The sequence below is a fragment of the Pelodiscus sinensis genome, chromosome 31 (assembly GCF_049634645.1).
Source record: "Pelodiscus sinensis isolate JC-2024 chromosome 31, ASM4963464v1, whole genome shotgun sequence".
Classification (NCBI taxonomy): Eukaryota; Metazoa; Chordata; order Testudines; family Trionychidae; genus Pelodiscus; species Pelodiscus sinensis.
The window spans coordinates 10,299,130-10,321,994 of NC_134741.1; the positions used below are offsets into that span (position 1 = coordinate 10,299,130).

The 22,865-nt window shown below is 52.4% G+C and overlaps 1 protein-coding gene across 4 annotated transcripts; it reads left to right on the forward strand.

The window, feature by feature from the left end:
- The first annotated feature begins 7,205 nt into the window (after positions 1 to 7,205).
- On the forward strand, positions 7,206 to 21,403 carry LOC142821503 (uncharacterized). Of its 4 annotated transcripts, XM_075912634.1 has the most exons (5): positions 7,562 to 7,639; positions 8,836 to 8,895; positions 10,910 to 11,110; positions 14,602 to 14,802; positions 16,139 to 21,403. In XM_075912634.1, exons 3-5 carry the CDS (start codon positions 10,924 to 10,926, stop codon positions 17,074 to 17,076), a joined length of 1,326 nt encoding a protein of 441 aa, XP_075768749.1. In that variant the 5' UTR covers positions 7,562 to 7,639; positions 8,836 to 8,895; positions 10,910 to 10,923; the 3' UTR covers positions 17,077 to 21,403. The 4 variants fall into 4 exon arrangements, with proteins under 4 accessions (XP_075768750.1, XP_075768751.1, XP_075768749.1 ...); XM_075912635.1 differs by having other exon boundaries at positions 7,206 to 8,895; positions 16,142 to 21,403; XM_075912633.1 differs by lacking the exon at positions 7,562 to 7,639 and having other exon boundaries at positions 8,764 to 8,895.
- Positions 21,404 to 22,865: the final 1,462 nt, after the last annotated feature.

The window sequence follows — 22,865 nt, forward strand, 5'->3', positions numbered from 1 at the left end:
CTCTGACAGGAGCAGAAAGGAATTGATGCGGGGAGAGTGTCTCAGGGGTTGTGCAACTTGTTGCCTGGTTAGGGGGTGGCCAAAACGCAAGCCTCACTGTGAGCAGGATTTGAACCTGCACGGGGAAACCTGGCTGGATTTTTAGTCACACACCTTAACCACTCAGCCAGCACAGCTGTGAGTGCAAAAGAGCCCCAGGGCCAGGGACACTGGTAAATAATCCCAGTGCCCAGGCCTGACATCACCTGCCCCCACAGAATTCACACAGCAAACCTGGCTCCCAACACACAGGGGCAGTTTGGGGGCTCGTTCCTGGGCCATGGGGATGAAGCATCAAACCAGCCCCCTCCTGTGGGGCTGTGAGTGTTGCTGTCCCTGCTGTACAGACAGGGCCATAGAGCCAGGGAGAGATTCACTGAATGGGTCAGGGTCACCCAGCGAGTTAGAGCCCAGCTCTGCCCCCAGCAACCTGCCCCACCCACCCACCCACATGCTGACTCCCTGGCTGCCAAGGGGCTGTTTGCATTGGCCTCTTCTCTCAGTAGCCAGGGCTCAGCCAGGACTGAGACTGGCACATTCTAGCCAGGAGCTGCCCAGGAGCAGCAGCCTGCGCTGGGCTGCAATGGGATCAGCGGCCAGCCCTCACCCAACCCAGAGTGACGGGGACACAGGGAGGTTGCCCTGCACCAACCAGGGACCAGAGTTACCGGGTGTCCGGTTTGGGACCAGGGCCCACAGTGCGCAGGGGGAGGAGGTAGCGGATTCTGGGATGATCAGGGGCAGAGAGTGGGGGGTGTAGAAAGGAAGTGGGATTCCCCTGGGTGGGGGCCAAGGAGAAGGGGCTGGGGGCTGGACAGGAAGCAGGGGCCAGGGGTGGTCGTCACAGGGCCAAGAGCATGGCAGGATGGGTAGCAGCTGGGGTCCTAAAGGGGCAGGCAGGGACCTTGGAGTACAGGAGCTCAGTAGGACTTGGGGATCTCAGGGGGCAGTCAGAGGGTGCAGGGGGGTTGGATAGAGGGTGGGGCCCCAGGGAGTCAGGGGGAGGGACCAGGACAAGCCTGGCTCTTCGGGGAGGGGAACAGGACCCCCCCTTCCCCAGCTCTCTGTACAGTTTCTGTACCCGACGTGGCTCACAAGCCAGAAGTTTGCCCACCCCTGGACTAGCTGTGCTCAGAGCTCAGCAGGTGGCTGCTCAGGGCTGTGTGGGATGCCCCTCCCCCGCTGCCACCTGGTCGCCTTCGCATTCTTGTCGTGTGCTGGGGCACGAGCTATGGCACATGCGTCTGTTGCCCCATTGCCAGCACCCAGGAGTTTGGGGTCTGTGAATCCCCATCTCAGAGCGCGGGGACAGGGAGAGACACAGTGGGTGAGATGGGACAGGAGGTGGGCTGGGGAGGGAGGCAGTGAGGGGGTGAGGAAGGGGGTAGAATAGGGAGGGAAGAAGTAGTGAGGGGTGGAGCAGAAGGTGGAATGGGGAGGGACACAGTGAGGGGGTGGGATAGGAGGTGGGATGGGTAGTGAGGGGGTGGGGCAGGAGGTGGGAGAAGGAGCGACACAGCGGGGGTGGGAAGGGGCCACGCTTCTGGACACTCATGTGGTGCTAGTTCAGGGCTTGGCAAACTTTTCAGTCCAAGGGCCACGCTGGGAACAGAAATTGAGGGGTGGGGCAGGTAGAGAAGCCTGAGAGAGGCTGTACCCCCCACAAGCCAAACATGGCCTGGCCCATTCCCCTATCTTTCCCTCCTTCCCCCTGCACTCCAGGCCCCCCACCCAACTCCCGTCTGCTCCCCACACCCAAGGACACTCCTGCCCTTGGCCCCATGACTGCACCACACTGAGCAGTGGGGCTGGCATTGGGGCAGCCTCGCCAGCCAGTCTCTGGCGGAACGGGGGGGTGCAGAAGAGAGGGGCCAGGGGTGCCTTCCTGGGAGCCTCGCCAGTGGCCACCCTGCTCGCCGCGCTGCCCAGGAGAAGTTCCTGACCAGCCCTGGCCCAGTCGATGGGGCCGTACCTGTGGGCAGGCAGTGGGTAGCACATTCCCCACCCCCCAATTGTCTCAATGCAAAGAGCTGGACATGCCAGCTCAGGGGCTGCCCCACGGTCTGTGCAGGGGCTGGCAGGGAGCTTGAGGAGCTGCAAACTGGACATTCCACAGCCCGGCCAGCGGTGCAACCTGGCGCCTCCAGGAGCCTGTTGGGCCAGGGGCTTCCAGTCCCAAACCAGATACCTGCCTCCCTCATCCCTCCCTCTGCCCCCATCCCCTGACAACATTCCTCCCCCACCCTCATAACTTCTGCCCCCAGCTATGGAGACCCTGCCTCAGTTTCCCCACCTGGCAGAGACAGGAGGGGATGAGGATCCTGCACCCCAGGGACTAACCCGGGGGCTGAAAGCTCTCAGGTGGGCCCCTGTCCCTCCTCTACCCACTCCAGGTGCATGAGGCTCCGGCCTAATTCCTTGGCCCAGGGTGCATCAAGGGTGCCTGGGCCCCTGTCAGCCAGTGGTCATGGAGGTGTGTGTGTGTGTGTGTGTGTGTTATACACCCGAGACTTCAACTGCTGGGACCGGGGTCCCTTTGCTGCGGCCAACCTGGAGAAGCTTGACGGGCACCCCAAGAAGTTTACAGGGAGAGCTTATTACACCTCAGATTTTTACTGCTAGGATACATGATCCCTTCGCAGCGGGCACCCTGGGGAGGCTGAGAGATGCCCCAACGGCTCTGTCCTCTGGAAGCGACACTATCCGAATGCCCATCTCTGCATGTATCTGTCCCTTATGACCGGCTGGAGTTCTTTTGTTTGTGTTCGGTTCGGGTACAGCAGCACGGGTTCAAGTCAGAAACTTGACATGCACTGGCTTATTTGTAGGAGAAAGAAGAAAGAAAATAAAGAAAACTTGGTTCAATATATATAAGTGAATGAGGGCACCAACTTATTTTTACTTTAATTTAGGCAGCTGTCCGAAAGCAAACCGCGGCGATTTGATTGTCAGGAAAATGATTTCTCAGGGCTTTAAAAATGGCCACCCAATTTATGAATGAAGCAAAATGGCTGTTGCACCTTTGTTTGACAAGCTAATGATTTTCCTGCGGTTTGATTGGATAATTGCTGACCGCAGGTTTCCAATGAAACAAAATGGCCACTCGGAGTGCTTCCATTAAGGAGAAAGTTTTCTTAAGTGTTTTTGACAGCCTAACAAGATACCGGAGTTTACAAAAAAGGGTACGGCCATTCTAATAGAAGTTAAGTGTTTTTTTGTAGTTACAGATAGATACAAAGACTCCCTGCGGTTTGATTGACAAGTTAATTGGGTTCCACAATTTATGGCTAAGTGACCTTACCAAAGGCAGTTTTACAATAGAGATAAAGCAGTTTGACTTAAGAAACTATAATAGAGGAACTAAACTTATAACATAGTAACAATTAAAGTGTACACATAAAGAAACACATTGCAGGTATAATTCTCACCCCTGCATTCCAGACTTGGCGTGGCCAGCGTCTTTCTCTCAATCCCTCGGGAAGAAGTAGGGCGAGGTTGGGTATCCCACGGACCTGGGGAGACAATCAATACCTGCCAGCAGGTGTAGGTGATTGGAGCTCAAATGGGGTGGGCTACTAAACCCACTTTATACCCCTTGGGTCACGTCGGCTTCTTCCTGGTCTCAAGTGGCCAATTAGGAAAAATGGCTTTGAACGCCAAGTTTCCCACGAAGGGTGCAAAGCATAATTCACACCTGGGAAAGTGCAGACAATGGGCACCTCTGGTATGTGATGGGCGAAGATTCCTCTCCTGAGACAGTGCAGGCGTGTCAATTACTGGTACTAGCCATCAGTGCGGTGGGAGGCCGCCCAGTCGTCAGCTAGCCCATTTACTGTCTGGTTTCTGTTTATGGTAGAGTCAGGGACAGGCAGCACACCTGCGTTCCCAGGGCATCAAAGGCTGACTGCTTTTCTCTTGCTCTCCGGGGTGGGGTGGGGTGGGGTAGGGTAGGGGGGGAACAAGATGGGGTTCATGTTTGGCTACTGGCCCCTGGCCCCGGGAGAGGGGTTCCTAGGCAGAGCTCAGCACCTGTCTACTGCAGCATGAGTCACCAAGCTCCATGAGAGCCGGGGCTTAGGCCGCACGCTCTTTGGGGGGCTCCCATTGGCTGGCTCCAGCAGCTCCCAGCTAGCACACTGGCGTGTGTGGGGCCCATCCTGAGGGGGCGTCTCTCCCCTTTCCCTGCCCAGGAAGCCCATGGGCCCAGCTCAGGCTGGGTGGTTCCCGGCGCATCCTGTGACTGGGCAGGCGCTGGTCAGTGAGGTGCCTGGCGATGGGTCTCAGCCCCTCAGGGCCGGTGAATGTGGCCCCCAGACTTTTCCTCCTGCCTGTGCACGGGGGTTTATTTCCCTTCTGCAGCCTCTGGGGAGCCCGGCGCCGGCGTGACTCTGGCACAGACACAGCGAGGGGAAGGCAGGCGGGGATGTGACTGAAATAAGAGCAGCGGGCAGGGGGCTGAGGTGTGGGGCCTGCACAGACACTTTGTGCTGCGGGGCTGTCAGTGGGGTAGCCCTGGCAACAGGGCAGGTCGGTGTGAGGAGCAAGGGGAGATTTTTTGGCCAAGAGCCTGTTGGGAAGGGATTTCTCAGGGGCTGTACCAGGGTTTGTTGTGACACTGGGAGCAGCCCAAGGCCAGGAGAGGGGCAGAGCCAAGTGTGAGACCCTGGTGTGTCCAGGGAATGGGGGAGGGGGCATCTCCTGTCTGGCACAGGAAGCTCCAGACACCAGACAAGCCACCGTGGAGCATAAGACTCTGTTGGCTGCTCCCCTCCTCCAGCTGCCCTTGAAGAGGAGCTGGGCCCCAAAGCCTCTTATCAGTGTGAGCTCTGGGGGAGGGAAGGACAAGCCAGGGCAGGAAGAAATTTCTCTCTCCCAAGCTCAGACGCTGGGGGTGGGGCAGGGAGTGAAGAGGATAGCGGGGGGAGGGTTAGGCACAAACTGAGAGATCTGCAGCTGGTGGGCTGGTGCTACAGGACACACCAAGCTGGTTCACCAGAGGCTCCTCTATTCCCTGGGCCAGGCAGGAGCGCACCGTGTGCATGTCCGGCTGGTGTGTTCGCCCTGTGAGTAACTTTCATTCCCTTCTCTGGGCCAGTAAATCATTGGTGATGGTGCCATAGGACTAGCTACAGGCGCTGGGTTTGCTTTCAGCCCGGAGGTGCCAGTGACTTGGGGCAAACGCTCCTTTGGGACGGGCAGAAACCAGAGTGTTGTGGGGCTTTGGGAGGGAGCAGGCTATCTGTCACTCAGGGTGTCCTGCTGGGGTGGGGGCAGAGTTCCTTCAAATTTGTTTCCATATATGTGTGGAATAAATGTTGTTCTATGCAATAAGGCAGGTGCAGATGTGCACCACTCAGACACAGGCAGCTGGCTGTGGGGACTCTGCTAATCGGCCGGGCAGCACCTGAATTGCTCCTGAGTGGCTGCCCAAGCGCTCAGCTTACAGGGAACACTGGTGGGGGGGCCCATGAACAGCCCCAGCCCATGTCCTCCCCCGCCAGCCAGAGCACGTGGAAAGTCTGAGGCTCCCCTCAACTGCCCCTGTGGTTCTTACCCCATTCACGTCACAGTAAGAGCTGTCTGGGCAGCGGGGGATCCATGGACCCTCCATCTGTCCTAGGCAGAGCCAGGGGCAGCTTTTGATCCCCCCCCCCCACTTCCAGGGGGATGGTCCTGTGATGGTCCCAGCTGTATTGGCACCTCAGGGCTTCTCCTCTCTGTGCAGGGCTCCAGCTTCTGGCCAGGGTGGGGGGCAGAGCCCAGGGGGAATGGGGAGGGGCAGGGGGAACTGGGGAGAAAGAGGCCAGGCCAGACCTGCCCACAGTCAACAGTGGGAGGGGCCCTTGGCCTCCTGTTCTGGGGCCCCCGAGGGGGATGGGCAAAGGCAGAGGTGGCTCCTTGTGACAGGAGTATCCCGTATCCGTGGGAACACTGCACCCCTGCCCTAGGGGCTGGTGACAGGTGGAGGAGGGGCAGCAGCACATGGGGCTGGGAATGGGAAGGTCCCAGCCACCAGGACCACCCAATCCTGGAGGAAAAGCTGGAGAGAGGCAGGAGGGGAACTGACAGACCCCTCCCCTATTCCAGCCTGTGTCCCTGGGCCAGTCGGAGGGGGGAGGGGCCACACTGGGGTGGGAATGTCCCGGCTCCCAGCGCACTGCCAGGGGCTGCCGGGCCGGGAACAGGAGAAGCAGCAAAGGGGGGGGGGGGCAGGTGTGATCCCAGCCCCCAGCAGCAACAGGCCGGCAGAGAATCACGGGGGGGGGGGTTGCTATTGGGGGGGGGCGGTTCCTACAGCCGGGGGGGGGGCGGGTCAATCCGACTGCACAGGAACCCAGAGGAGCTGGAGCCATCGCCCCGCAGCTCCATGGCCCGCGGGGGGGAGCAGCCCGGCAGCCAGGGACACGCGTGGGGCAGAGCCCAGGAGCCGGGCGGAGCAGCGAGGGACTTGCCAGGAAGACGGGGCGAGGCCAGGAAGCTCCCGGTCTGACCTAAGCCCTGGCGCTGGACTCCCAGCGGAGTCACTGAACCTCTGCGCATGCGCGATCTCATCGGGCCCCTCCATTCAGTACGGCCGGGGCCGGGTTTTCGTGCTTCCCCGCCCGTCACTCCCGGCCCGCAGTAGCGTCTGACTCCGCGAGCGAGCAGAGGGAGTCAGTGAACTTCTCTGTGATCACTGCGCATGCGCCGCGCGCCCTCAGGCAGCCCTTGGTGCCCTTATTCGCCGCGCTGCTTCGGGGGAGCGAGGAGCAGAGTGAGGTGGGCGGGGCTCTGCGTTGCTGGGAGGGCGGGGCTCTGTGTTGCTGGGAGGGCGGGGCTCTGCGTTGCCTGGAGGGCGGGGCTGCTTGTTTGTTTGTTTGTTTCCCTCTGCGGCGCCTCATTGGCTCCCGTGCGCTCCCTCTGCTCCCGGCAGCTGGGAGAGCCCCGCACTGCGCATGTGCGAGCTTTGCGGACGGGCCTATGGCTGCCGGGGGCCTCGCTCCTGACCCGCCCCCTCCTCCCCCGCCCACGTGTCTGTGGAGCGGCCCCTGCTGGGTGCGCGGCTGCGCCTTCGTTCCGGCGGGGGGAGGAGGGTTGTGGGGCAGGGCCTCAGTGGGAGGGGTTTGTGAGAGGGGCTCACACAGGCGGGGAGTTGGCCAGGTGGGGGGCGGGGAGGCTGCAGCTCGGCTTGTGGGAGTTGGGGAAGGGGCACAGCTGGGCTGGGGTCAGGGCTGTGACCCCCCTTCCTGTGCTGCCTGTGGGGGGCTGCTCCAGCCGGGCAGGGGCCTCAGACCAGCTCACTGCTGCCTCTCTGTGGCTGAATGTTGCACATTCAACGCAGGGCCTGTTGGCCCGTCTGTCTCTGGCTGTCGGTGCTTCCAGACGCTCATGCTCGACACAAGCCGAGAGGCCGAAGATTGTGCCTGAGTTTCAGCAGCTGCGGCAGTTCCTGGAGGAAGAAGAGCGACTCCTGCTGGCCCAGCTGGAGAAGCTGAATGAGCAGATTGGGAGGCTCCAGGCTGACACTGTCAGGAAACTCTCTGCTCAGATTTCCCGTCTCAGCGAGTGGATCAGTGAGCTGGAGCGGAAGTGTCAGAAGCCAGGGAGTGAATTCCTGCAGGTGAGACTGAGAGAGCAACATCCCCAGCTCCCCACACAAGGACGATAGGCTCCTGAATAACAAGCGCTGGAGTCCAGCCGTCAGATCTGGGTGTAACTCGGCGGGTGCATTGATGCCATGCGAGTGACCCTTGTGCTTTGCAGAGTCACAGGCACAGAGCTATTAGAGATGGCAAAGCCCCATTCGCTCAGGGGATCCATGGCCCTGGGGCCAGGGCAGGGCCCCTTGTTCCCATGTTTGCAAAATCCCTTCCTTGTGTGTGCCCAGTGCAGCTGAGATTCTTTTCTCACTCTTTTCTCTAGGACTTAAGAAACAGCTTGAGCAGGTAGGTGGCTCACACTCCTGTCATACTGCACAGCGCAGGGAAAGAGCTTGGAGCTGATGTTGGCACCACATCTCCCCAGGGCTCTACAGCCAGATGTTGGATAGAAATGTCTCTGACTCACTTAATTCTGAGGATCTCACCCTTGCACAGCAGACTCTGGAATCCCCCATTCAGGGGCACAGTCTGACTTCAGATATTTCCTAGAGCTGTCACCTCCCTGGGGACTGGCTGCCTCGGGACTGTGGGGCTGGAATATGGGTCTGTCACTGCTGGGCACTGGGCACATTCAGCCCAGGGCAAGGAGTGAAGGATTGGCCATCAAGACTCAATAATAAAGGTATTAGAAACTATTGAATCTGGCCTCTGAAGCCAACCTTCCCCTGCCTCGATTCCCACATGGAGAATGACGGCCACATCATGCTGCTCTTCTTAGAGACACTGAGCGAACAGACCCAACTGCTTGCAAATAGAGCCAGGGGTTTGCAAACTCTAAACCTCCCGTTGGTGTCAAGGGATCAAAATAGGTAAAGTTAATGTCATAACAACGTGTTCCCCCAGCGCAGCTCTAGGTTATGAGGAGAGGTGGTAAGTGACAGAGAAACCAGGTGGGAGGGGATGAGGAGGAAAAAGTAAATCTCACTTTCAGTTTGTGTCTCCTGGAGCGTGAATGAGGCTGCAGAGATGTTGGCTCCGTTGCTGGGAGGTGCCCAAGCGAGAGAGGACACGGAAGGTTTCAGACCTTTTCATACTAAACACTTGTGTGTGTGTCTGTCTGGTCTCTGATACAAGTGAAATGCAGAGTTCAGTGTGAGGACATTGTTATATAGAGGAGAGCCTGGAATTTCACCTCTCTTATCCCTTCCCCCACCAGATACTCTGCCCTCTGCACTGGAGAGAGCAAGAGGAAAATCCCTGGGAGCGTTCAGACAAGGTGAGTTTGCAGGTGGAGAGTCTTTAAATGAGAAAATTCCAGTGAAAACATCTTCATGGGATTGTCATTGAAGTTACCAACCAGACCCAGTGACCATGGTGAGCACAGCCCTAAATCTCACCCACTGATCAGTGAGGAGCCCCAGGGGCACTGCATGGGGATCTGCAGACACTTTGAGAATCACTGATCTACAGAGTGTGATGCTAAAGGGGTGAAGTTCAATCTCACAACGGACGGCACCCTTCAGGCTAGGATTTCACTGCTCAGTTTCAATCTGGGGTTGGTTTCAAACAATAAAAAGGCTGAGAGCTGTCTGGCTTCCACGGTATCAGTTTGTTCATGGCGAGAAACTGCTGGATCCCCAAGGGCTCTACAGTCTAGAGCAGGCATGGGCAAAATACAGCCCAGGGGCCGTATCTAGCTCGCCAGGCCATCGGATCTGGCCCACTGATGCTTGGTGACTCATGGGCTTCTTCCGTGCTTCCCACTTCCCACCTGCAAGCCACTAAAAGCGAAGGCGAGCCTGGAGGTGAAGCGGGAAGGCATCAGGGACTGCTTCCACCCCCAAGACAATCTCATTGGCTGGTTTCTGGCCAGAAAGGAAGCAATGTGCCCCCTCCCCTCTGGCTCATAGTTATTCACACACCCACATGGCCCCGCAGCCTTTGCAAGGATTAGGCAGGCTCCCTGCCTGCCTCAGAGAGGTGCTTGGCTGCTGGTCGGGAGTCACTCTGGTAAGTCTCCTGGCTAAAGCCTGCATCTGGCACCCCAACCTCTCTCTGCCCCCCACTCCACATATCCAAACTCTTTGTTCTCTTCCTGCATTCAAGTATGCAAAAAGCTCTTCATGGTCAGAAACCCTCAGCCCCTTATTTGTCCACTCAGCTGGTTCTCTAAATTAACTTTTCTTTAAATATCTCTTGATGTGTTCATATCAACACTGGGCGACTTTCTAGAAAACATGCTGTGGGGGAACAGAGCTCTGTGCCTGGGTAGCTGGACTAAGTGTAATGAGTGTGATGGCGCGTTGGGGTCCCCTGCCTCCTGCACCCCCGAAAGGGCACGAACAGACTCCACCAGCCGGTAGAACAGAGGGAGTTTATTGCCTCTCCAGAATACAGCACAGCCCAGATATCACCAGGTTACAGGACAGGCCTAGGATGCCTCAGCCCCCCTTGATATGGGGGGGGTCCGGCTTCTATACCCCCCAGCTTGTTGCTGAGGCTGCTTTCTCCATGCTCCCAGACAGAAACTAAACTAACTCTCCTCCAGCCCTGCCCCCCAGCCAGGGCAGCATCCACCTTCCTTGTTCCTCTCCATGGGGGGTAGCTGGTCAGACAGGTTGAGATACCCTTTTTGCATAGTGACTCATCGCCTGTCTTGCTCGGTGCTGCTAGAGACAGTGGCCAGTGAGTTAGCAAGTTCCCCCCCACTACTTCACAGGCTTGTGCCACAGAGGGTACAGACTGCATATCCTAGGAACACCATCCTGTGCAACCCACTGGCAGGTATATCTAAGCCTTTACCACACAGATGAAAAATAGTCCAGGTTCTTTGTTAAGGATAGGGGAATATGGTCCCTTATACCACCCCCTTTCTTTAGGGGCATGGTACACAGCACAATAGCTGCTATTAAAGATGGAGCACTGGAGAGCAAACAACAGATCCTGTAGGATCTGATCTGGTTGAAAAAGGTCTGTCCTACCACACTGGCCAGGTAGCAGGCTATTGTTATATACCAGTATGGGGTTGTAGATGTGTCTGGTGCTGGGAACTATAAAGAGGGAATTATTGTACCAGGCGCTGCTCTCTGCATACGGACTAAAGTTTAAGGAGACAATAGAGGCATTACTAATGCCAAACAAAGGTCTGTGACCAAGAGAGACATTGATAATATTCCCCCAGCAATTTAATGTCTCCTGGTGAGTATAATTATTTTGGTGTGAGTAAATTTTGGTGTGGAAAGGATTAAAGCCCTTTTTGAAATGTCTCTGATTCTCTTTTTCCCCGACAGGCTGCAGAACACCCATGTCTGACTCCAGCTCAGCCCCTGGCCTGCAGAGGCGGGGACAGGAAATGGCCATGTTGGAGCCAGTGACCTTCGAAGACGTGGCTGTGTATTTCTCTGAGGCGGAATGGTCTCTGCTGGACCCGAGCCAGAGAGCCCTCCACAGGGATGTGATGCAGGAGAATTATGAGGCTGTGAGCTGGCTGGGTGAGGATTCCTGTCCCCTTGGGTAACAGAAGCTGGGTGGGTTCTGGAGCAGCTGGGTTGGGTTTGATTCAGGGTCCCTCATTGCCCGAACCCCCAATATCAGCAGTATCTGCCCCAGTAATCCTGGCTCCTGTGTGAGAGGAGGTTCAGTGACATAATAGTGGTGCTGCTCTTCCCACAGCCAAGGTCTCATTGTGGTTCCAGCCATCTTGCCCATGTTGTGCCTTGGCCAGAGGTGTCAGTGGAAGGGCCCAGGCAGGAACGGCAGGTATCAGAGTTGTGGGGCTGGGTGCAGCTGCTCTTAGTGTCTGCAGAGTCCCCTTGTGCTTGTGCCGCAGAGGGGACAGACTGCATGCGTAAGGATAGCTTCTGATGCCATTAATTCATGAATTTTAAGGTCTTATCCTGCAAACACTCAGCACATGTGTTTAATAATATGCATCTGAATACTCATATTAACTTCACTTCCTCTCTGTTGTGGAGAGAGTTTATAAAGTCTGTGTCAGATGAGAGTACCAAAGTTTGGGCTGCAAATCAATGCATGAAGACTAAGGATTATAAATACTGCAGCCCAAATTAAATTAAACCTATCTCCATGTTCAGGCAGATGAATATGTGGCTTGTTAGCAGAAACATTGGGTGCTGAGAACTGAATCCCATTGTTGCAGGCAAGATAATGTAACTGAAGCCAGATATTGAGAAAAATAAATATGGCTTTCCGATCTAAATCATGTGTGGTGTTTATGGAATATCTAGACTCAGCGTTTGCCCAAAACTTCACATTCCAGCATGTGTGTCACCAGCAACAGAGCCTGGGCAGAATTGGGGTGTGGAGAGGATTAAAGCCCTTTTTGTAATGTCTCCAATTCCCCTTCTCCCCCTGTGTCAGCCGATGGTCAGGGCAGTGTGTGTGTGTGTGTGTGTGTGTGTGTGTGTGTGTTACACCCGAGTCTTCAACTGCTGGGACACAAGGCCCCGTCGCAGTGGGCAGTCTACGAGAGACTGACGGGCACCCCAAGGAGTTTAACGTCCATGTCTTTGTCCGCTAGGATCGGGATCCCTTCGCGGAGGGCAGCCAACAGGCTGACAGATGCCCCAGAGTTTATAGGAAGAGCTTATTACATCTCAGATATTAACTGCTAGGATACAGGATCCCTTCGCAGCGGGCAGCCTAGGGAAGACTGAGAGATGCCCCTACAGATCTGTCCTCTGGAAGCGACATGATCCAAATGACCCAGCTCTTCCTATATCTGTCTATGACTGGCTGAAGTTCTTTTAAATTGTGCTTGGTTCTATTACAGCAACTGAAGGAGTCAGGTTACAGCTTAAACAGTTTCAGGTTTATTAAAGAGGCTTATAAATCATATGGTTACAATGGCTATTGCTCTATTTCTTAACTGCTAGTAATAACAGATCTTATGGTTACACAGGAAGAAGGAAGATAGAAATTAGAAATAATGGTACCAAGTGACAGCTTAATCTTTAAAGAGCTCTATTCTATGCATGCACTAAAACAAAAGGACACATACGGGTACAATTTTTACCCCCTCCTGCATTGCTCGGTCCCAGCGTGTCAGGCCAGGATCGGTCCCTCAATTCCTCGGAAAGACGAAATACGAGGTGGGCGTCCCTGTGGACCTCGGGAGGTCAATCTCCTAACCCGACCAGCAGATAGATGGTAGATTGATGCTCAAAGTGAGTGTGCTGCTGGACTCATCTTTATACCCATGGGGTCACGTATTTCTCTTTCTTATCTGTGATGCCAAATGGTGCTGGTCCGTCTTTGTGACACCAGTTCTTACAAGGAAGTTGTGAACTAAATTTAAACTTGTAAGAGAGAGAACTAAATTGGGAGAACTGGGCATTCTTTTCTCAGTGGGAGATTCCTCTCCCAGGGACAACTGTGTGTGATCGTATCAATATAGGTGTCAGCCAGGGCAGTTCTCACAGCTTCGAGGTCAGCTTATTGCCTTAATCGTTCTTTCTCATATCTATGTTTTCAGCTTACCCAGGGTCAGATGAGCCGGCATATCCTGGCCTCGCATCGAGGCTTCAAAGGCTATGCTGATTTTATTGCTTCTCTCTGCCCTGCATTCTCCAGGCACTTCAGAGGGGCAAACAAGATGGATGTGACAGGGGGGGCCTGTCTGGCTACATTCCACCTCCTAATACGACACACCAGTCCCAGGAATGCAAGATGGTGGTGTGCCAGCACCTCTAGCCCACCTTGGAGGAATCTAAAAGTACCCAATGGCCTGATTAGAGGGCTTGGGGTCGAGGAATTGGCTGGGATCTTTTCCCAGCGCTGTATATCGAATGTGTGCAGAGGAAATGGCTGCATTAACCAAGCATCTGACAACACACAATATTATACAAAAGGCAATTATTACAATCAAAATAATCAAAACAGTGGTTATGATAGAATGTAAGAAAGGAGTTAAGAAGAGTCCCAGCTGTTAGGCTAACCAACTTAGCCATGAGAATTCTCCATCTTTAGTTACAGCATGTAACATTTTAACTGCATCTTTTATGGCAGACACATCCTGTTCAATCTGCCCTGACTGATTTACATAGAAACAGCAAGACTGATTAATTACAGCACAGACTCCTCCTTGTTGAGCCAAAATTGCATCTAATGCTATCCTATTTTGCAGGGCAAAGCAGGCCACTGATTGGATCTGCTCGTTGAGCAGGCCTAGGGCATCTGCAGTGTGGTTGAAAGCTATTTCTAGTTGCCCTGACACATTTACTATGGCTTGTTCAAGTTCAGTTACACCAAGGCAGAAATGCACGGGTAAATCGATGAAAACCTATGGGGCGTCTCACAAGAGGGGTAATAGTAAATTTCCTCTTGGATCGATGCAGGAAGCTTCCAAGGTTTGTAATACCTGGAGCTGTAATGTGTGGGTGTACTGTTAATCCTCCAGGCACCGCATGTCCTAGGGAACACCATCCTGTCCAACCCACTGGCAGGTATTTCTAAGTCTTTACCTCACAGATGAAAAATAGTCCAGGTTCTTTGTTAAGGATAGGGGAATATGGTACCTTATACTACCCCCTTCCCATGGGCCTTTCTTTAGGGGCATGGTACACAGCACAACAGCTGCTATTAATGATGGAGCACTGGAAAGCGAACTACAGATCCTGTAGGATCCGATCTGGTCAAAAAAGGTCTGCCCTAGCACACTGGCCAGGTAGCAGGCTATTGTTATATACCAGTGTGGGGTTGTAGATGTGTCTGGTGCTGGGAACTATAAAAAGGGAATTATTGTACCAGGCGCTGCTCTCTGGATACGGACTAAAGTTTAAGGAGACAATAGAGGCATTACTAATGCCAAACGAAGGTCTGTGACCAGGGGAGACATTGATAATATTCCCCCAGCAATTTAATGTCTCCTGTTGAGTATAATTATTTTGGTGTGAGTAAATTTTGGTGTGGAAAGGATTAAAGCCCTTTTTGAAATGTCTCCGATTCTCCTTTTCCCCGACAGGCTGCAGAACACCCATGTCTGACTCCAGCTCAGCCCCTGGCCTGCAGAGGCGGGGACAGGAAATGGCCGTGGCAGAGCTGGTGAGCTTCGAGGAGGTGGCTGTGTATTTCTCTGGGGAGGAATGGGCCCTGCTGGACCCGGGCCAGAGAGCCCTCTACAGGGATGTGATGCAGGAGAATTACGAGGCTGTGAGCTGGCTGGGTGAGGATTCCTGTCCCCTTGGGTAACAGAAGCTGGGTGGGCTCTGGAGCAGCTGGGTTGGGTTTGGTTCAGGGTCCCTCATTGCCCGAACCCCCAGTATCAGCAGTATCTGCCCCAGTAATCCTGGCTCCTGTGTGAGAGGAGATTTAGTGACATAATAGTGATGCTGCTCTTCCCACAGCCAAGGTCTCATTGTGGTTCCAGCCATCTTGCCCATGTTGTGCCTTGGCCAGATGTGTCAGTGGAAGGGTCCAGGCAGGAACAGCATGTATCAGAGTTGTGGGGCTGAGTGCAGCTGCTCTTATTGTCCACAGGGTCTCCTTGAGCTATTGTGCTGAGCCCTTAGAAGGAAGGTACCAACTCAGAGTCCTTCCCTGCCTCTGGTAGATTCTGTGTAAGCCAGAGAGGCACCAAATGGCAGGCCCAACTGGCCACAAGAGGAGGGCTGCTGCTGCTGGCAGAGTAGAACCAAGGCTGCAAAAGGGGAGCTGAGCTGCAGGAGCATCTACGAGCAGCAGAGAAGCATCCCATCCCATCTCCACCTTGGCTGGCCACAGGAGCAGACCAACACTGCCCTGGCTGTCTGCAGGACCGACCGCTGTTGTGGGCAGGTGACAGGGCCCACCATGGCACAGTCAGTCAGGATCAGGAGTGTGGACCATAGGCAGGGCCTGAAGTGGACAGCCAAGGATTCATTTTCCTGATCAGAGAATTCCCCTGCCTCCTTCTGGCTCAAGTAGAGCATCTGAGCCCAAGAGCACGGCAAGTCCAGCCCCCAGCTAAGAGCTTTATGGGCAGAGCCCCTAGGGCTCTAGAGCTCTGCTGGATCCTTTCCCTCCCAGATCTAGAGACCTGACATGCGTCAGCTCAAATCTGAGTCCTAGCTAGAGGCATCTGTCAGTCCTGAAAGTCTTAGAGCTCTCCCCTTATGAGCAGTGTCTTCCTGTCCTGCCCAAGTATGCAACAGGCCCTAAGGGAGACTGAGTTGTATCCTGCAGAGTGCAGCAGAGTGCTCAGTTCCCCATGGGAGTCAGCTGGGCTATTCCCAACATGGTTGTGGGTGGGAGGAGGATGGAATTAGTGAGTCCTGGGATGTTGTACCAGCCAGAGACCAGAGATCAAGTCTGACTGGCCCTTCAGCCTGTCTTCAACTCCAGTTTGAGAGTGCTGCATGGGGAAAGAGTTATGGGGGTGAAGGGGATGAACTCGGCTCATGATTATTGAATCTTTCCAGCCATTCTTTGGGTTTGTCCTGCAATTTCTGTTCACCATTCAGAATTTTTCTTTCAGCTCAGCTCAAGGAATGACTCCCATGTGGTTTCTCTCTCTATCCCAGCAGGTGATGGGATGCTAAATGAGAACAGTGAGAGGAACCTTCAGGAGGAAGGACCTGAACAAATGGCTCCATGTGGGGTGTTAGTGGAAAGATGTGAAGAGTATGTTTCTCAGAGTCCTGAACAAGAAGAGACTTGTGAGAGTCAGCATAGTCTACAAAGGCAGCAGGGAAACCATCTAGGAGCAGGACAGGATAAATCCAGTCACAGGAGCAGAAGGTTGAAAACAAACACAGAAACTGTTCAAAAGAAAATCCATCAACATTCACCTTGTTCTTGCAGTGACTGTGCAACTCTTATTAAACATGGAAGAGCCCAAACAGGAGAGAAACCCTTCAGCTGCTCTAACTGTGGGAAAAGATTCAATCACCGGTCAGAACTTGTTAGACATAAAAGAGTTCACACGGGAGAGAAACCCTTCAGCTGCTCTGACTGTGGGAAAAGCTTCAGTCGGCAGTCATACCTTGTTATCCATAGGAGAGTTCACACGGGAGAGAAACCCTTCAGCTGCTCTGACTGTGGGAAAAGCTTCAATCGGCGGTCAAACCTCGTTACCCATAGGAGAACCCACACAGGAGAGAAACCCTTCAGCTGCTCTGACTGTGGGAAAAGCTTCAGTGACAAGTCACAGCTTGTTATCCATAGGAGAGCCCACACAGGAGAGAAACCCTTCAGCTGCTTTGACTGTGGGAAAAGCTTCCGTCACAGGTCATACCTTGTTATCCATAGGAGAGCCCACACAGGAGAGAAACCCTTCAATTGCTCTGACTGTGGGAAAAGATTCAGTGACCGGTCACAGCTTGTTAGACATGTGAGAGCCCACACAGGGGAGAAACCCTTCAGCTGCTCTGACTGTGGGAAAAGCTTCAGTCAGACCTCAATCCTTGTTAGACATAGGAAAACCCATATGAAAGAAGCTATTCACCTACACTCACACTAGGAAATGGTGCAGTCAGAGGTCACACCTTGTTGTCCATGAGAACTCTCACAGGAGAGAAATCCTTTAACTGCTCTGACTTTGGGAAATGCTATACCTAGAGGTCAAGCCTTGTTGCATATAATTGATCCCACACAGGTAAGAAACCCTATAGTGGGGGTGAGCAAAATTTTCTCTGTTGGCAGACTCCAGCCTTCCTAAGACATTGATCCTGTCCACAAGGCAGTGCCAGGCCCCACCTCCAAATGAAGATGTACTGAGGGGGAAGGAGCTAATCCCCACCCCATCTTCATGCCTTGTAGCCACTAGGGAGGAGGTAGCGCTAGGCTGAGTCTTTGCCACCCAACCTGAGGCCGGCACTAGAGGCACTGAGCCACTGCACTGCTGGCCTCAAGGTCCTCATGGCCATGTCAGGGGTGCCTCTGGTGCTTTTTCTTGGCTGCGTGGCTGCAGCAGCACCTCTAGCCCTGGACTGAATGGGTGCAGTAGTGGTGCCGCTGGTGTCCAGGGCTGGTCCTAGTCTGTGTGGTTGCTGCTGCAGCAGAAGAGCCTCCCTCCGGGGTGACCAGGACAGTGTGGCTGGAGATGTTGCTGCAAGGGGGCCCAAAGCCAGGTAATATTTGCTTTCCTTCCCAGACACTCCCTCCCAATCTCCTCAATTCCCTTTCCCCCAGCAGCCAGCACTCCGAACTTACACTGACACCCTCCTTTTTTCTTGCACTCTCTCTCTACTGGCCACACACTGCACCTTCCCCTAGGCCAGACACCTGCCTGCTTCTGCATCCCAGATCCTTCTTCAAGACCCCAACCCTTTCTTGAGGCCCCTGTCACTTTATTGGATTTTAAGGTGTGCATACTCACCTTAAGATCTTTGCTGTACTCACGGGAAACTGTTTGCCCCAAATTTGGTACAGAGTGGGCCATGCGAGGTGTCAAATGCAAGCTGATATTGTGCTGATTCTATGTGTGGTATTCATGTACTTTTTGGATTTTGTATGGGGAGTTATGACTATGGGCTCTGCTGATGCTGCATATGGACTGCCTGTCATGAGGAAGGAATGTCCAATGACTTACTATGCTAATCAGTATGGCTCCAAGGACAATGGTTCTCAGGGTGGCCTATGCACATCTGAGGAATGCGTGTGGAAAGCTGCAAAGCAGCCAGGGCACAATGGCTGCTGGCATATGAAACAGGTCACTTGACCATGTCACTAGCTCCAGCTTGGGAGACACCAGAAATGAATATCAAATGCCATGAGGGAGGCTCCATCTTGTCTTCAGTCTTGCTACTTATCCCAGATGCATCCTTACTAAGGACAGAGACACGGGAAGGATTGCTGACCCATCCTGACATACGATGTATGCCAAAGACTTTTATGCTAGCAGTTTGTAACATCTCCACTAAGATCCTGCATCAAGAACTTGCTGATTGATGTATACAATGTATTCTCTTTAAGGGTATGTCTACACTACCCTGCTAGTTCGAACTAGCGGGGGTAATGTAGTCATCCGCAGTTGAAATGAAGCCCGGGATTTGAATTTCCTGGGCTTTATTTGCATGAAGCCAGCCGGCGCCATTTTTAAATGCCGGCTAGTTCGAACCCCGTGCCGTGCGGCTACACGTGGCACGGAGTAGCTAGTTCGGATTAGGCTGGGATATTAAAATGGTTTTGTCTGTCTTGAACCCTAAAGCTAGCATGTGTTTATTCCATGACAGTTCTGATGCCGTGACTCAGATCCCCACACATCCTGTTTTTCGCTTGGGAAAAACCATAGGCCACTCCCTAACTAACTCTGGGCACCGCAAGCAAGGTGAGAGTTTTTTAAATTCCTACTTTGAGAATCAGTAGAGGGCTTCCAGTTGGCTTCATGTGCTTGGTGGAATTGCTGGATCCGAACTTTTAAACTCAGGTCAGTTCAAAACCAGTGTGCCTGCTTAAAAAAACCCAGTTCTGTCAGGAATTTGGAAATAAGAACGTTCTGGATGGAGAGTCTGGTATATAAGTCCGGTTGTTAAATCATGCGTTTGTTGAGTGTGTGAATGTATCTGACTGAGTTTGTGATTCCTGAGAAATGAGCATTGAGTCTTGTCTCCCTGGGATAGACTCCTAGGGCATCCGTTAGCCACCGTGGCTGCCTGCTGCGAAGGAGCAAGCAGCTCTAGCAGTTGAAGTCTTGGATGGTATGAGGTCTCAGTGGTGACTAACCCCATTTACCCCTCCCTATCTTGAGCTACATCCCATTACCGGGGGGTCAGGATCACCTCAGTGACAGAAATTGCGAGATGATGCCTGGGTAGTGATGGGTCAGGATCATCTTGGCGACAGAAATCGCGGGATGATGCCTGGACGGTGCAGACTTCCCCACTAGTGGACCTGTGTTTCCCAGTGTAAATGAGGTAATAGGTACTGGACAGTCAAAGGAGATTCCCGTTCCCCCTTAAGGGGACTCCAGCATATTATATGTATGTGCATTGCTCTCCTAAAACTTGCAAGTTTCTGGGTAAGTGGGATATGTACACATAAAATGATTCATCTAGACAGTTTCTGGTGAAAGGTACTTTTAATATAGGTAAAATAGTGCACTTAAAGGGTGCCTTGGAATCCATAGGATCTAAGATACCCCAGGTTCAATGGGATGCCTTTTTCAATTGGTATGAGGAGGTGTCCAAAAGGAAAACTGAATCTCAAATTAGGAGTATAAAAGACTCACAAAAAACAAAAATAAAAAAAATCTTAAATTACATTTAAAACAAATCAAGAAAAATTGGCTACTCCTTGAAATCCAATCTGCAGTGGTATAAGAAAACGTCCAGGCACTTAAATAAATCCTGGGTAAGGAGTCTAAAGGACTCCCCCCCAAAATTAAATTGAAATCTTTTAAAACAATCAAATTGAAATATTTGGCTACAGACACTTTGTTAAATCTACTAAAAAAATGAGAGATAAGAAATGCTATTAACACTTAACTGGTTAACTGCATAAAAGAATGGAATATATACATTGTACATTTATTGTAAGAGCTGCACCCTTAAAGGTTAAATTAACTTTGATAGGCGCTACACATGCAAACCACTAGTTCGAACTTAATTCGAACTAATGGAGCACTTAATTCGAACTAGGTAAACGTCATTCTACGAGGACTAACGCCTAGTTCGAATTAAGTAGTTCGAATCAAGGGCTGTGTAGCCACTTAATCCGAACTAGTGGGAGGCTAGCCTTCCCTGGCTTGCCCTGGTGGCCACTCTGGGCTCCGCCAGGGAAACTTGTCTGCCCCCCTCCCGGCCCCAGAGCCCTTAGAGGGGCAGGGCCTGGCTACGGTGCCCGTGACAGGTGCAAGCCTGCCAGCACCCAGCCAGCAGACCCTGCACCTGGCACGGCATGAGCCAGCCACCTGCTGCCACCCAGCCCTCCACCTCTTCCCAGGACCAGGCTGGCAGCTCCCGGGAGCCTGCCCGGGACTGCAAAAGGTGGGCACCCACCTGGTCTAGTGCAGACATCATGGACCTCATCGAGGTTTGGGGGAAAGCCTCCAATGTACACGACCTCCGCACTAGGCACAGGCAAGTGGCCATCTAGGACAGGATAGCTGCCAGCCTGGCCACCCAGGAGCAGGTTTGCATGAAAATCAAGATGGTCGAGTGAGACCCCCAACCTTGAGCCCTGATCTTAGAACATAAAAACATAAGAATGGCCGCACTGGGTGAGACCAAAGGTCCATCTAGCCCAGTAGCCTGTCCGCCGACAGCGACCAACACTAGGTACCCTGGAGGGGATGGACCGAAGACAATGACCAAGCCATTTGTCTCGTGCCATCCATCTCCTGCCTTCCACAAACAGAGGCCAGGGACACCATTTCTACCCCCTGGCTAATACCACTCCATAGACCCAGCTTCCATGAGTTGATCTAACTTCTCTTTAAACGCTGTTATAGTTCTAGCCTTCACAGCTTCCTGCAGCAAGGTGTTCCACAGGTTGACTATTTGCTTTGTGAAGAAGAACTTTCTGTTATTAGTTTGAAGCCTGCTACCCATTCATTTCTTTTGGTGTCCTCTAGTCCTTCTATTATGGGAACTAATGAAGAACTTTTCTTTATGCACCCTCTCCACACCACTCATGCTTTTATAGACCTCCATCATATCCCCCCTCAGTCTCCTCTTTTCTAAGCTGAAAAGTCCCAGTCTCTTTAGCCTCTCTTCATATGGGACATGTTCCAAACCCCTGATCATTTTAGTTGCCCTCCCCTCTCCCACCCTCTCTCTTCCTCTCTCCCACCTCCTTTTCCCAGTCTCCCCGAGTTTTGTTCAATAAAGAGAGTTTCTATTTTTGAACACACGTGCCCTTTATTTTGTACATCAGGAAGGGGGGCTAGGGAGGGGTAAGTGGAAGGAGGTGAGGGAGGAATGGAGTACGAGCCCCCGATGGGGAGGACTGGTGTGGCTCTGCAGGCTCCTCGGGGTGGAAGCTCTCCTGCAGCCCCCCGATTGACACCCCCCCAGATGGCAGCCTGCGGCAAGTGCAGCCGGGCTGATGGCCGAGTGCTGTGATGTGCCGAGTGTGGGCACTCAGGGCACTCCAAGCCAGGACTGCTTTGCAAGCAGGGAACCCCTGAGAACTGTCTGTCTGGGGTGGGGGTTGGGTCCCTTTAAGCACAGCCCTCGGCTAGCCTGAGACTGGAGCTCCACACTCTCAGGCCTAACCTGATGCCCTGCCGGCACTGCTTCCAGCCATCCTTAACCTCGGTTCAGGGTCCACTCAATGTGGATATGATAGTTCGAATTAGCAAAATGCTAATTCGAACTAGTTTTTAGGTCTAGATGCACTAGTTTGAATTAGCTTAGTTCGAATTAACTAATTCGAATTAAGTTAGTTCAAATTAGTGCTGTAGTGTAGACTTACCCTAAGAAAACAAATCATACACTTTTGGCTTGCTTTCAGATCCAAGGTTGTATGAATAACAAACTGCCTGTTTATTTCAGAAAAATGTGGGGCCCGCTGTCCCCCATAAGTAAGCTTGTAACATTGTATATGATTCTTTTCCAGAAAAAAAATCTTTTTGATTGCTGGAATAATAACTAGCAAATGCCTTGTTTTTAAAAAAAGAGTTTCTAGCAGTAAATTCTCTCATCATAATAATTTGAAGCTTCACACGTTAAAAACCCTAATCAGCAGTACAAGAGAGAAACTAAAACATGCCACCTTTAACTTAATAATTGAACAATAAAGTAATCCACTCAAATCCTCTAAAACTAGTGTGCAAAACAGAAGCATACCATTGAGTAACAGCAGGCTAATCAAAATTAGCAAAGACATCTGTAAAGTATTCTAAAATATAATGTGCCACCCCCACGGAAGTAGAAATATTTTCTTTGTCTTGCAAAACATCAAAAAGCACTGGTACCAGGTTAAAAAAAAAAGCAACAACCATGGTTCTCTGTCATGACATAATGTTGTTTTTGTGGTGTTTTGTATTGTTTTAATGTTTTGCAAATGCGTATAGAATATTGTTTTTAAATAAAAAATATTTTAAGTAAAGCAAAAGTGTAACTTTAAACAAAACAAAATTAATAATTGGGCCCAATCAATTGGCAACTCAAAATTTAGTAAAAAATAATAGTGTAAAAATTGTTTAAGTAAAAGAATGTTAACAATGTCTCCACTGCTCCTGCTACTCTTATGGAGCTGAAGGAAAAAAGCAAAATTTGCACAGTGAAAAGGAGGTTTGAAAGTGGGGTACCAATTCCCTTCCACTGGGTTTGCTTTGCTTAAATTGCCATACTAAAGAAATATTTA